This window comes from Prunus avium, chromosome 5 (assembly GCF_965620075.1).
Source record: "Prunus avium chromosome 5, drPruAviu1.hap1.1, whole genome shotgun sequence".
Lineage (NCBI taxonomy): Eukaryota > Viridiplantae > Streptophyta > Magnoliopsida > Rosales > Rosaceae > Prunus > Prunus avium.
The window spans coordinates 30,498,099-30,510,936 of NC_142288.1; the positions used below are offsets into that span (position 1 = coordinate 30,498,099).

Sequence of the window (12,838 nt, forward strand, 5' to 3'; positions counted from 1 at the left end):
GCATCGAGATAGAACGGACATAACACTACTATATCAATATCAATTAATACTCAAAACACATGCCACTGAAGGGCTAGGATTACAAGATTGCATAAGCAACCATCTTATTTAATTAATAACATTAGCTAGATTTTTATTATAATTTGTGTAGAACTTAGAGAAAATTCATATTGGCCACCTTAAATCCACGCATATTAGTACCGTTCCTTGGCCTTTTGTTATGAATAATTGATTATTAATTGTTGTTGTACCAGAACTGTTTCTGAAGATACTCAATCTCCTTGTCGTCGACCTGGAATGCCTTGGCTAGAACATCAGGGTTGATGGAAGGGTTTGACCCGAACACTGCATTGGCTATGGTGATAACTCCTGGGTTCTGGCTGCTCAGACCAGCAACGGCTAAAGCGTTGACGTGTCCCACGTTGAGCTGGAAGTGAATGAGACCAACTGGGAACACAAACACATCTCCCTTGTTCAACACCTTGGTGAACAGCCGATTGTTGTCGCCATTGGATGTGACGAAGCCAACATAGAGTGTGCCTTCCAAGACTATGAGAAATTCTGTGCCGCGTGGGTGGGTGTGAGGAGGGTTGAGGCCGTTTGGTGCAAAGTCTATGCGAGCCAGGGATATGCCAAGAGTGTTGAGTCCAGCTATTTGCTCCACATTCGCTGGTGTCACGAATGAACCAACCGGATTTGATGTGTTCCCAGGAATTCTGAGCCCGGAGAAGAAGAAATCATTTGCTGTGGCAAGCTTCGGGTCCTTGCAGAATTTCCCATTCACAAACACTGTTTGTATAGACAAAGTTAAACAAACACAAACAAACAAAAGTTAACCAATCTTTAAATTTCACTAAAACCCTATATATGCATATATACTATTAATTAAGGGATTGTACGTATAGAAGATGAGCCATGCAAAAACATATAATTAACAGAAAAACAATTAATATGTTTTACTACTAATTAATTTATACAAATTACAATACGAAAATAATGTAGTGCATGTACATATACCAGCAGATTCGGTGTTATTAATTGCTACGCAGAAGTCTTGCAGAGGACTGGGGTCTGAGGCAGAGACAAGGAAGGTGGCCAATGCCAATGTGGCAACAATAGATAGCGGGAAATGAACACCTTTCATCATCGTTCGTACTTGTATACTTAACTAGGTTGCCCCTCTCCTCTATATCTCTCTTTCAATCTTAGAATATATATTTTGTGTAGAAGAAGAGTTGCTTTGAAAATCCTGCATGGGACACTTGCTATTTATAGATTACAGAAACTCATGAACTGGTCTTGGATTTTCCCTGTCGATCGAAGCAGGTATAGACTTTATATTATATTCTGAAGCAGGTAAAGACTTGGTTCATTCAGACCAAAAAAAAAAAAAAAAGACTTGGTTCATTACCATGCGTACGTGTATATGTAATATGGATGAGTCTCTCTCTCTCTCTCTCTCTTTAGATTTTTCATATGAAAATAATTATTAATGTATTAATTTTTTGGCACTTTTGCATGCATATAAGATCAAGGAAATCAATTGTTTTGAAACTTTTTATTCGTAGGTGTACTTTTCAGTAACTAAATCGATCTCAATTAATTAAAGGTACGTAGCTGGAAAAGAAAAACTAATTATCAATTAAGGCCGATCAACCATTGACGGTGACCAAGCAAATTTTGTACTATTTGAATTAATTAGCAGTTGAAATTAGAAGCTACCTGTGATTGAATTTTCAAGGGCCTAATTTGACTCAGTCCCACTTTGTTAGTTTCAATATCGTGCTTGAAAAGAAATAAAAGTGTAGAATATATATATATATATATATATATATATATATATATATACAAAAATTCTCCTGTACTCCTGTGCGGATGTCCGGACTTTATTACCTTGTGGATGCAATGTATTTTCTATACCTTCATGTTTTTCTTCATGTTTACAATAACATATGCATGATAATAACGTGAGGACATTCGAATGAGAGAATAATTATATATATATATATATATATATATATATATTTGTTTATATTAAAAGAAAGAGAGTTGTTAAACCAAGGTGGTTGGTGTGATTGGTTCGGCACTCTCATTCCTTAAGAGAGGCTAGGGGTTCGATCCCTGCTCTCGTATGAAGTCACTACTTTGGCCAACACTTTACCCATTATGGGCCGACCCAGTGTGAGCGGGGATTAGTCTGGATTGTAGTTAAGGCTTAAAGGTGCCACCCATAGTTGAGCCCATCCAGAACCACCTCGTGGTTCTGACCCAAAAAAGAAAGAGAGTTGTTAAAGGAGACTAATGAGATAGCGATTATTAAAATATTTATTAGGTAGTATTATAACCAATTGAAGTATTCCAAGAGAAGAGATTATATATCTCATCATTCTCTAATTAACATTAATGTTGACATTTGCGTCGGTAAGTATAAAGTATAAACAGCCCGCAAAAATCTCCTGTTCCACCTGCACCATAGAATATTAGAAAGTAGGGGCCAAGACTTTTCTTTTTGTAGCTTTCTTTCTTTCTTCTTCTTTATTTTTTTCCTAATTAACATTTAATCTTCTAATTAAAGTCTAGTGATGTTTGATAAATTGGGTTAAAAGAACAAACTTTGGCCCAAATCTAGATGGGTTTAGGCCCAAATAAGTGTCCAATCCAGCCCACCAAATGTCTCTGCTGGCCATCCACCCACCAACGTTATGCTTAAATTTGGATAGAGAAAAGCATTGATTAGTAGTAATGAATTCCATTTCAGTTTCAAGTTTCCAATTATTTACTGAGTCATAATTATGTCATTCATGAATGATTTGCGAATCATTTATTAATAATTGAAAAAATTCATACCATTAATTTACCATAGGCTTAACTTAAGTTAACACATAATTGTTTGAGTTGGAATTTGATTTCATAGTTTGGCAATTGGCAAGCTTGCTCTGTTTTATTGCCTTCCGCTTCGCTCAGGGTCTGGGCCCCCTGTCATTCTTCAAAGCCATTAGCTAGCAATGGAGTTTGAGGTCAGTCAGCTCCTACCTAGTATAACATTGTTTTGTGTTATATTTTCAGCTCCTACCTAGGTCAGAAACCTACCAGAGACACAGACCACAGAGCAAAACAAAGAAAAGTAAACAAGGATGAAGAAGGGACAAGACGAATAGAATAGCATACTATTAATAGAGTAATTACTTGCAACCACTTGATTTGAAAGGTTTGTTTGTCTTCTTGTCTTGTAGTGGTAGAATGACTCTGTCCGTCCTCGCTTCCTTAACAGTGCCACCTCTCCAAGCAAAGCCTATTGCCTTTCCAATTTTTTTTATTTTTATCGAAGCTTCCTTTGTTTTACTAGTCTATCAACTCATCCTTCCATTCCATCCAACTAGTTTCCTCTCTCTACCTTCTTAGTCCTTGTGGTCAGTCAACGCTTTTAGTCTTCGCCGGCCTTTCTCTTCTCTCGCTCCCCCGTGATGAGAAAGAAAGAATGTGTCTTTAATTAGTGGGTTTTAAAGTTTGTTAATTCGTACGTAAGATCCTCCAGTTTCAGGTTCAACCACTTATTAAACTTTGCTTCTCCTTGGGGTTCAGGTAATTTAACAGCTACCTCTCTCTCTTTTCTTTTCTTCCCATTACATATATTCAGCTTCAATAATGCATGCTGCTTTTTTTAATTTTAATTTTTTCTTTTGTTTCTTGTTATAGTCAGCATGGATGATCCGTTTAAACATGTGTATGTTTTCTCTTAAAATTTTCTTTTATGTATGCGTGCCTGAAAATGTGCCTAGCTCAAACTCAAAGTTTGAACTGCAAATTTATGCCTTGAAACCAGCAGCGAAAAGGAAAAATAGTAATTTGCAAGTGATATAGTCTTATGTTCTTCGCCACACATTTAAGCTTTGTTCCCTGCTGCAAGCGTCTTTCATCTTCACTATCTATTTCTTCTTTCTTTTCTTGTTTTTTTTTTCTTGGAGTTGATTTAATGAAGTTGCAACCTTTTGAACTAAAAATGAAACTAGCATCAATGCTCATGTATTGCAATTCATTTTATCTTCGCCTTTTTTAGGTCCAATTTGTGAGAAATGGCTGATTATGAAAGAGATGAGGTACCCATGCTATCGGACACTCACCCACAATTATCAGACGAAAATGTGCACTTACAATTTGAGAGATTTATGTCACGAACCAGAAGTGCATCAGTTTCCATTCCTATGGACGCTATGGCTTCGTCATATGAAAGGGAGGCTAGCCTTGTAAGCCATACTGGTCCCTTGAGGAGTCAAACAAAAACTCCATTCCTACCTATGAGTGGTCCATTATATAACCGCAGGCCTGATAACATTTTACGGCTAACTCAAGCTGTACCAGGGCAAGAAGAAGCAGTCGAACCTGCAGGAGAAAAGTTTCCTTCTACTAATGTGACAAACCAGAATGAATGGACAGATGACAACTATGCTGGAAAAAATGAACACTTACTGAGATCTGGGCAACTGGGGATGTGCAGTGATCCTTACTGCACAACTTGCCCAACATACAATCTCAAGGCTGCTCAACCACAACACTCAAAGGCTTCCGGTATATTTGATCCCAAGGTGTTTTGTCTTTCTTTACTCAGAGGGCTTTTTATTTTCTATTTTTACATGGTTGCTGCCTTTTATGATATGCTCTGCATGATGACCACTTAAAATAACTGCTCTACCAAAAATATTTATAGTTTTGCGTCTAATCCCGTCAAATGATTAGGAGCTCGCCTGTCTCAGGCTTCTCATTTAGTTAGATGCTGCTAAATCCCATCACCTTTACTTATTCTTTGGTATGTTACTGTAAAATTTTGAGGAAGTAATGGTAGCAACAAATTAGAATTTTGCATTTCTTCCCCTTTGCTTCATGGTAAAAGCATATTAGTAGATTCGACTACTTGATAAATTGACGAAGGGCAAGTGAACATGGTGAATCAATAGTGGCTGAGAGAATGGATACAACGTCTGTACCCCTAGTGGTTTCCCTCTCTTGGTGAATGGTTCGTTCAGATTCCTACAGAGCTGGGATGATATTGTTTATAGACAAATGACAGTGATCCAGGCGTTGTGGGACAATGCTAAGGGTCCCTATCGGCTCCAGGATTGGAAACACTTGGCTCCTGATACAAACTCAACTCATCCCTGTATGCAAAAGCAATATTTTCCCTCAAGCTGCATTATATAACCCGTTTCTTCGCCCCATAATCACTTAAAGTTAAAATCACTAAAAGTGATTTTCTAGAGAAGCAAGTGAGAGGTGCTTCTTCCCAGAAGTGATTCTGGCCTATCTAGAATCACTCCCAAACGAGCCATATTGCTTGAGATTTAACAACAAAATTTACATGCCCATTTTCTTATCTATTTTATTTTCTGGAATGATGGTATACAAGCACTCCAAGAATCTTATGCACATTTCTTTTATTGTCAACTGTTTGCAGTTCCATAATGCTCTCTATGGGGATGCCAAAGGCAGGGCGAGGAGATTTTTCTCTTTTCTGCGTCTATATATTCCTGGAGTTATGAACCCTCATGCTAAAGTGGTGCAACAGTGGAACAAGTTTTTTGTCATTTCATGCTTAGTAGCAATTTTTGTAGATCCATTGTTTTTCTTCTTGCTGTCTGTTCAAAAGGTATTGTTTGTTTCTGCCCTGTCATTTCATGAATTCTAAATTCAATTTATTCACTGTTTTCTTGGCGGTATTTTGGGATTATTTTTCATATCCTACTAAGTTCAGCATGTATGGGCCATATGACTTCTTTGATGTTAAGGAATTGGAGATATGTTTTAATTCTGAAGGGTTTCTATCAGTTTTTGAAAGTATCTTCCTTTTATCTTTATCCTGTACAAGATGAAAGAAAGGATTTCCCTGAAAGGAACATAAGCTTACCATGTAATTGTTAGACAACCGCTATACTCTAACAACTTAAGCTGTTAGGTCAACAATGTATGTCAAGCTAACACCCCACCACAGGCCCAGCATCTTCCTATCCATGGAGAGGAAAAAACAGTAACTGAGAAACAAGTGTTTTTGGTCTTTAAATTTTACACATTTTCTTTATCTATTTGTAATGGTGCCTTTCTGAGGAGAAGACAGTAACTGAGAAACAAGTTTTTTTGGTTCATTTCTTTTCAACTTGATTTCCCTGTCTTTGGATGCAGGATAATAAATGCATAGTTCTTGATTGGCCCATGACGACAACACTTGTGGTTTTTAGAAGCATGACTGATTTTATATACTTGATGCACATACTCCTTCAGGTAAAGATTTCCTTTCCTCTCATCCATTTGAAACTCATTTTGGTTCACTATCCTTGGTCTTCTTCTTTAGTTCTGTGAATAATTTTCATATACGATGCATTTCCTTACCATCCTTTGATGATGTCTTAAAGCTCCTTTTTTATTAATTTATTCTAAGATGGTGAACAGCTTTTGATGCATCACTGACTGGGTTTCCACTGAATTAGTTCAGTTGTCCAGTAATAACTCCGTGCTCAGTAGATCAGGGATAATCTGGGCACTAGTCATAGGGTAGTCTCACTGGCTGTTTGGAACCATAACCAAGATCTCCCACCAATGTCCTTAACGAAAGAAGTACACAAATCCCGTGAGAATAAATTCTATTTCAAAACTAGATTATTGATTTGTTACGTTCTTCAGATTTCTTAATGTACTTTTCATTATTTCTATAATTGAAATTCGTCCTATATTGAATGTCATAAAAGTACCATGTTTTATTTAATTTGATGGCATGCTATTTGACAGAGAATATAAATACAAGAAACTAAATGTTATGTGATGAGATAACTCGATCAGTTTAGAGCCTTGACAGATAAATTAATTATTTGTTCTCTCTCTCTCTCTCTCTCTCTCTCTGCAGTTTAGATTGGCTTATGTGGCTCCTGAGTCTAGAGTGGTTGGTGCTGGCGAGTTGGTTGACCATCCAAAGAAAATTGCTCTGAATTACCTTAAAGGATATTTTCTAATTGACTTCTTTGTTGTATTACCGCTTCCTCAGGTAGACATCTCTCTCTCTCTCTCTCTCTCTCTCTCTCTCTCTCTCTATAAGATCAGTACATTTGTGGTTTTCCTTCGCTTTATTGATAATCTTCATCCATTTTGTACTATTAACTACTTCAAGCAACTTGTTCATGTTATAATTTTACATAATAGGTAGAATATCAATAAGTGTGTCTCTAATTTTAGACACGTTATAAAAATTAGTGTTTAGCACGGAATTTCCAAAGGCCAACTAAGATATTTTGCAAAAGAAGATAGAAAAAATGTTGTTAAGAGATGCATTTTGCAATTCTGATATGCTAACAAGTGCTTGAAAAGCTATTGCTTTTTGCCATGGAAGAATACTGCTTTTCAGTGGTTATGCTGTATAATCAGATGACTTCATCCGCTTTAGCAATATAACAAATTAAAAAATTAGCAGAACATACACGAAGGCACAATTGACGGTCTCCCTCTACCCTGAATTACTTGTATCTGTCAATTTTTCTATTTATGTTCTCATGACATTGTAACTTGTTCTATCTGATGTTAGCACTTCTTTTTTCCCTTCTGATTAGTTTATCTTTAAATTGTTTGCAGATCATAATTTTGTTAGTTCTACGAAAAAACTTGGGATTATCTGGTGCAAACTATGCAAAAAATTTGTTACGTGCTGCAGTTCTTCTTCAGTACATTCCCAGGTTGTGTAGGTGTCTACCCCTGCTTGCTGGTCAGTCTCCAAGCGGCTTCATATTTGAGTCAGCATGGGCAAATTTCATAATAAATCTTCTCACATTTGTGTTGTCTGGCCATGTTGTTGGGTCGTGCTGGTACCTCTTCGGGTTACAGGTGGGTGGGGCGATTTTATTCTTAAACATACTTCTCAAAGTTTCTTATGATAGACATTTTTATGCTCCTTGTGTCTAAAAGTTCCCTAAAACTTTACACTTACATCTTGTATGTCCACACAAGATTTTTTTCTTAAACTAATATACAATCTCTTCTCACCTTTTGTTGAACAAGGAATGCAGGCATAGTGAAATACCTGCTATATTGTTTCCCCAAGCATTATTATGCCCAAGAAAATGGAAAAAATTCCATCATTCTCTATTTGCTTAAAGTTGTAACTATGATTCAATTTTAACATGATAGTTCATTTCTAAAATGAAATCATAACCATATTTAATATAGAATTATGAGTCTGATCTTGGAATTCGCTATGTTTGTAGTGGTGGTTCAAGTATGATAGGATTTAGGATGTGTCTTTTTCATGGTATTTTGGTTCTCAGTCTTCGTTTGATTCGGAAACAAATGAAAATTTATTGGATATGGGAGTGAAAGGATGCTTTTCAATCATTCACTTACTTCCCCTCTTTCTTGTCCCAGAGGGTTAATCAATGTTTTCGAGATGTCTGTCATGACTCTGGAATTGGTAGTAGGTGCATGAACTTCATAGATTGTGGGCATGGAAATGAGATTGGAGGTTCTAAAGTGGATGATCCAGTACGTGATAGGTGGAAAAACTCTGTGAATGCTGCTGATTGTTTAGATAAAGATAGTTTTGATTACGGAATCTACAGCCAAGCTGTCAATCTTACAACAGAAAATAGTGTAATCACGAGATATGTATATGCACTGTTTTGGGGATTCCAGGTATTGCTTTTACTTATACCTTCTTTGGCCTGTATCATCTCAAATAACTATATTATTTCTTACTGTATACTCATTTAAGTTAGCGATTGACTATCATTGCCCCCCTAAAAGCTTAACTTGTAGGATGTTCAATACTCGTTTAAGTTGACCGTCCATCAGAAGTTGGTGTTAGACTGCCAATGTACGTGAAGCAAGCTTTAAATCATGTAATGAATAGCAGATTGCTGTGACTAAAAGGTTGACATGTGCAAGCAATTATCAAACTGAAAATTGATGAAGCTTGAAATTTCAGAACTTGTTAGAGTCAAAATTGAAAAACGAATCCAAATAAAACCCTTCTCTGTATTGCCTTTCTCTGTATTGTCCCACCTAGTTGAAAGCCAAATTCAGTTAGTTTTGAATCTTTTTATTCTGGAATGAAATCTCAAATTGACCGCGTCAGTGTCTTCTAGTTCTTCTTCCCCTTTGAGAAGTTATTGTTTGACTAAATGATATTTTCAAGAAAAAAACTTACATTCAATTATTTCCTGGCCTAAGAGTTGTCTTGGTATTGTCTCGTTACGAAAATGATTGAAAGTGAATTTAATTGTCTAGGCAATTCTGTAATGCATATTATAATATGATCATAATCTTTTACTGACAAAACAAACCTTGTGACATTATGAAGCAAATCAGTACTCTGGCTGGAAATCAAACTCCAAGTTATTTTGTTTGGGAAGTCCTTTTTACAATGGCTATTATTGGCCTAGGTCTCTTGCTTTTTGCTCTTCTCATTGGAAATATGCAGAACTTTCTGCAGGCTCTTGGTCGGAGGTACAACTTTTATCCTAGGATTTATTCTTCTCAGATATTCCCACTTTCAATGTCACTTGGTTAGAACATATTATATTGTACGTATAGAACATAGGCTAGTGGAACTATGATTATAATTTGATCACCTTTCAACATGGTATAGTCTATATACATAAAAAAATGTAAATTATTGGTTTTTCATTGTTTTCTTATAAATTCTTGTGAATAAGTCTCAAAGAAATAGAGTAATAGAAATTGCCAGTTAGTTTTCTTTCTGAAATATGATGTGTGCCATGTAAAAGACAGACAGTTTCTTCTTTCCTAGTTAAATTCTGCTTCGCTTTAAGAAAAGGAAAACTCTGTTTCTCTATGCAGAAGGTTAGAAATGTCTCTGAGACGTCGTGACGTTGAGCAGTGGATGAGACATAGACGCTTGCCAGAGGAACTTAGAAGGTATGGTGTTATTATCCATTGTGTGAGAAATAAATTAACGCCCTATAAAATAAATTATCCATTCTTAAATCGAAAATCCTGTGATGTTAATATTGATTATTAAAGCCTCATGAATGGAGTTCTGTAGGCGAGTACGACAAGCTGAAAGGTACAATTGGGCAGCAACCAGAGGGGTAAATGAAGAAATCCTTTTGGAAAATTTGCCTGAAGACCTTCAGACAGATATAAGACGCCATCTCTTCAAGTTTATTAAGAAAGTGAGCATCTTAGTATCTCGGAACAAGAATATATCTAGATTTTTGGGAACTATGTTAATAGATCCAGAAACTTATAATGATTCAAAATGTCGGTTTTGCTGTTTTCTTTTTCAAGTTGCACTCTGAAGTGAAGCCTTTTGGGCCTGAATGATGTTTTTTTCATTCTACTACAATGATTATTCGATATAAGGTTCACAGTTATCAATTTGGCCTTAACTCATAATGTCCAATTACTCTCTAGGTACGAATTTTTTCCCTGATGGATGAACCCATCTTGGATTCCATTTGTGGAAGACTAAGACAAAAGATATACATCAAAGGAAGCAAAGTTTTGTACCATGGTGGTCTAATTGAGAAAATGGTTTTTATCGTGCGGGGAAAAATGGAGAGCATTGGAGAAGATGGGATTAGAGTTTCCTTATCTGAAGGGGATGTTTGTGGTGAGGAACTTCTCACATGGTGCCTTGAGCATTCTTCAGTGAACAGAGGTATTAGTGTGATTTCTAACAGCCTGTTTATAATCAAGGTCCAGTGACAGTGCCTGTTGACTCAGTCAGGCTACGTGTTTTCAAAAAATAATGAGTCCCATTTCCCTTCTGAAAAAAATCTTACTAGGTCTCAGTGCATGATGTCAAAAGACAACATCAATTTATCAGTGTGGTTTCTGTTGCAGACGGTAAGATCAGGATTCGTGGACAGCGATTGCTTAGCAACAGGATGGTTAGATGCTTAACAAACGTCGAAGCATTTTCACTCCGAGCTGCAGACATTGAAGAAGTCACCAGTCTTTTCTCCAGATTTTTGCGAAAACCACGTGTTCAAGGAGCCATAAGGTATGCATGATTGAAGATGGTATTTAATAGCAGTGCTACGTGACTTTATTTATAGTTTATTGCAGCAGGTATAGCTTTCTGTTTTTCCTGTTTGGTCAAGTAAAATCCTCGCTTGGTTAGATAACCAAGAGTTTGTCAGTTCCAACTTTGTGCATGTGCCACATAGTAATGTATTATCACTAGGCTAGTTTTGCCTTATTTTGGAATATGAGGATTTGCTATTGCTAGGCTAGTTGAGAAAAGATTGGGTTATATTTGGAGTGCAGATTTATCATTAAAATTGGTGGAAGGTAGGAAACTATGAATTTCGTTTATGCATTAATATTGGAGGAGATAACATAATTGTTGGTTTTATTGTATATGTTAGATATGAATCACCTTACTGGAGAGGGCTTGCAGCAAGACGCATTCAAGTAGCATGGAGATACAGGAGAAAACGCCTAAGTCGAGCAGACACCTCTCAATCCCAATCCAATCATATTCATAACCATGCATTATAATTATATAAGTTAGTTGAGTCAGTCACCTTAATTTTGTTTCTGTAAAGATGAAGTCAGTCCATGTATGTATAATGTATGCATATGTGTAGTGTGGTGTAGGATAAATCAATACAGCTTTCAGCTCATTCAATCAAATCCCATTTAATTGAAGGATATTCAGTTTCTTGAATTGAAACACCACCAAATACCAATCATGCAGATGCAGGCAAAGTCAATAATGTCCCTGATGATATCTTAATCAAGTAGGGTATTATCTATCTTACACTAATCTTTCTTAGATTGGTTTTGAGGTGTATTGTCGAATATGAATATATTTGCCATTTGGTTGGTTGGGCTCCGAAGCGAAGCATGTTGCAGCTCAGGAGGAGGACGTAGCCACGATCGAATAGAATGGTTGTTGTCTTTTCTTTTGAGGTGCTTGGGTTCCTCCTCGTTTTGGGCTCTAGTAGCTCTATTTCTTCCATTTTGGGCCCTTTCCAGAATGAATGAATGAAAGAGAGGGGGGGAGGGAAATGAAGCGAAGTTTGTAGGTTCTCACCTGGTCTCTACCGGAAAGGCTAGAATGAGGAGGTTGAGTGAGGAGGTTATTTGAGGAAGTGAAATCTCACCATCAACAACTAAAAACAAATGACATGGGGAGGGGGGTGCATTGGGGGGTCCACATCCCTTTTGATGGTGAGATGGGCCTCCTCAAATAACCTCCTCACATAGTCTCCTCATTATAGAAGCTCCCGGTCTCTACGACCTAACTGACCAGTGCCATTGCATTGGATCTAACTGACCAGTTGCATTGGATCTAACTGACCAGTGCCAGTGACTAGTAGTGATATGTGAATATATTTGCTGCATGTGTATAGTGTATAGTGTATAGACTGTAGAGAAGAGAAGAGAGAGTACTTAGCTTAGCTATGGGCTATGGGCATCTGCCAAAATAAATGTAGAAACAATTACGTCGTCGACAGCAGTGGCAAAGGTCACAACTTACGGCTTTAAATTCAATAAAGCGACAAGTCATATTCATATAGTTTTGTCCGGACCAGATAATATAATATTACATTAAAAACACACGGTCTCTACGACCTGCCTGCCTAATTCTCAGCCTTGGCAACGGCATGCATGCATTCTAGTTAGGTCTACATGGACACGAACGGGTTTAAAGTTCACCAAAGTTTCAGATTTTGTAATAAATAGTCTGATCATATTAATTCTTTTATTTGCAAAGTTAAAGCTGGTCGAATTTCTTTATATATATTATTTCAGTTTTCAATATATATGTTTTCTTAGTTGCGTAAGTATGGTGTTAACATTTAATAATGAATTAGCTAGATGGTCCATGATATTG

At 36.8% G+C, this 12,838-nt stretch overlaps 2 protein-coding genes across 2 annotated transcripts; one reads left to right on the forward strand and one right to left on the reverse strand.

Moving 5' to 3' along the window:
* Positions 1-19: 19 nt before the first annotated feature.
* On the reverse strand, positions 20-1,218 carry LOC110746765 (germin-like protein subfamily 1 member 20). Its single transcript, XM_021947010.2, has 2 exons — positions 1,018-1,218; positions 20-789 (listed from the first exon to the last, which is right to left on the reverse strand). Exons 1-2 carry the CDS (start codon positions 1,145-1,147, stop codon positions 236-238), a joined length of 684 nt encoding a protein of 227 aa, XP_021802702.2. The 5' UTR covers positions 1,148-1,218; the 3' UTR covers positions 20-235.
* Positions 1,219-3,010: 1,792 nt separating this feature from the next.
* LOC110745857 (putative cyclic nucleotide-gated ion channel 20, chloroplastic) lies at positions 3,011-11,665 on the forward strand. Its single transcript, XM_021946008.2, has 13 exons — positions 3,011-3,582; positions 4,058-4,583; positions 5,450-5,641; positions 6,172-6,270; positions 6,890-7,027; positions 7,609-7,857; positions 8,395-8,661; positions 9,329-9,474; positions 9,829-9,906; positions 10,034-10,163; positions 10,405-10,651; positions 10,837-10,996; positions 11,364-11,665. The coding sequence occupies exons 2-13, from the start codon at positions 4,074-4,076 to the stop codon at positions 11,494-11,496; spliced, it is 2,349 nt and encodes a 782-aa protein (XP_021801700.2). The 5' UTR covers positions 3,011-3,582; positions 4,058-4,073; the 3' UTR covers positions 11,497-11,665.
* Positions 11,666-12,838: the final 1,173 nt, after the last annotated feature.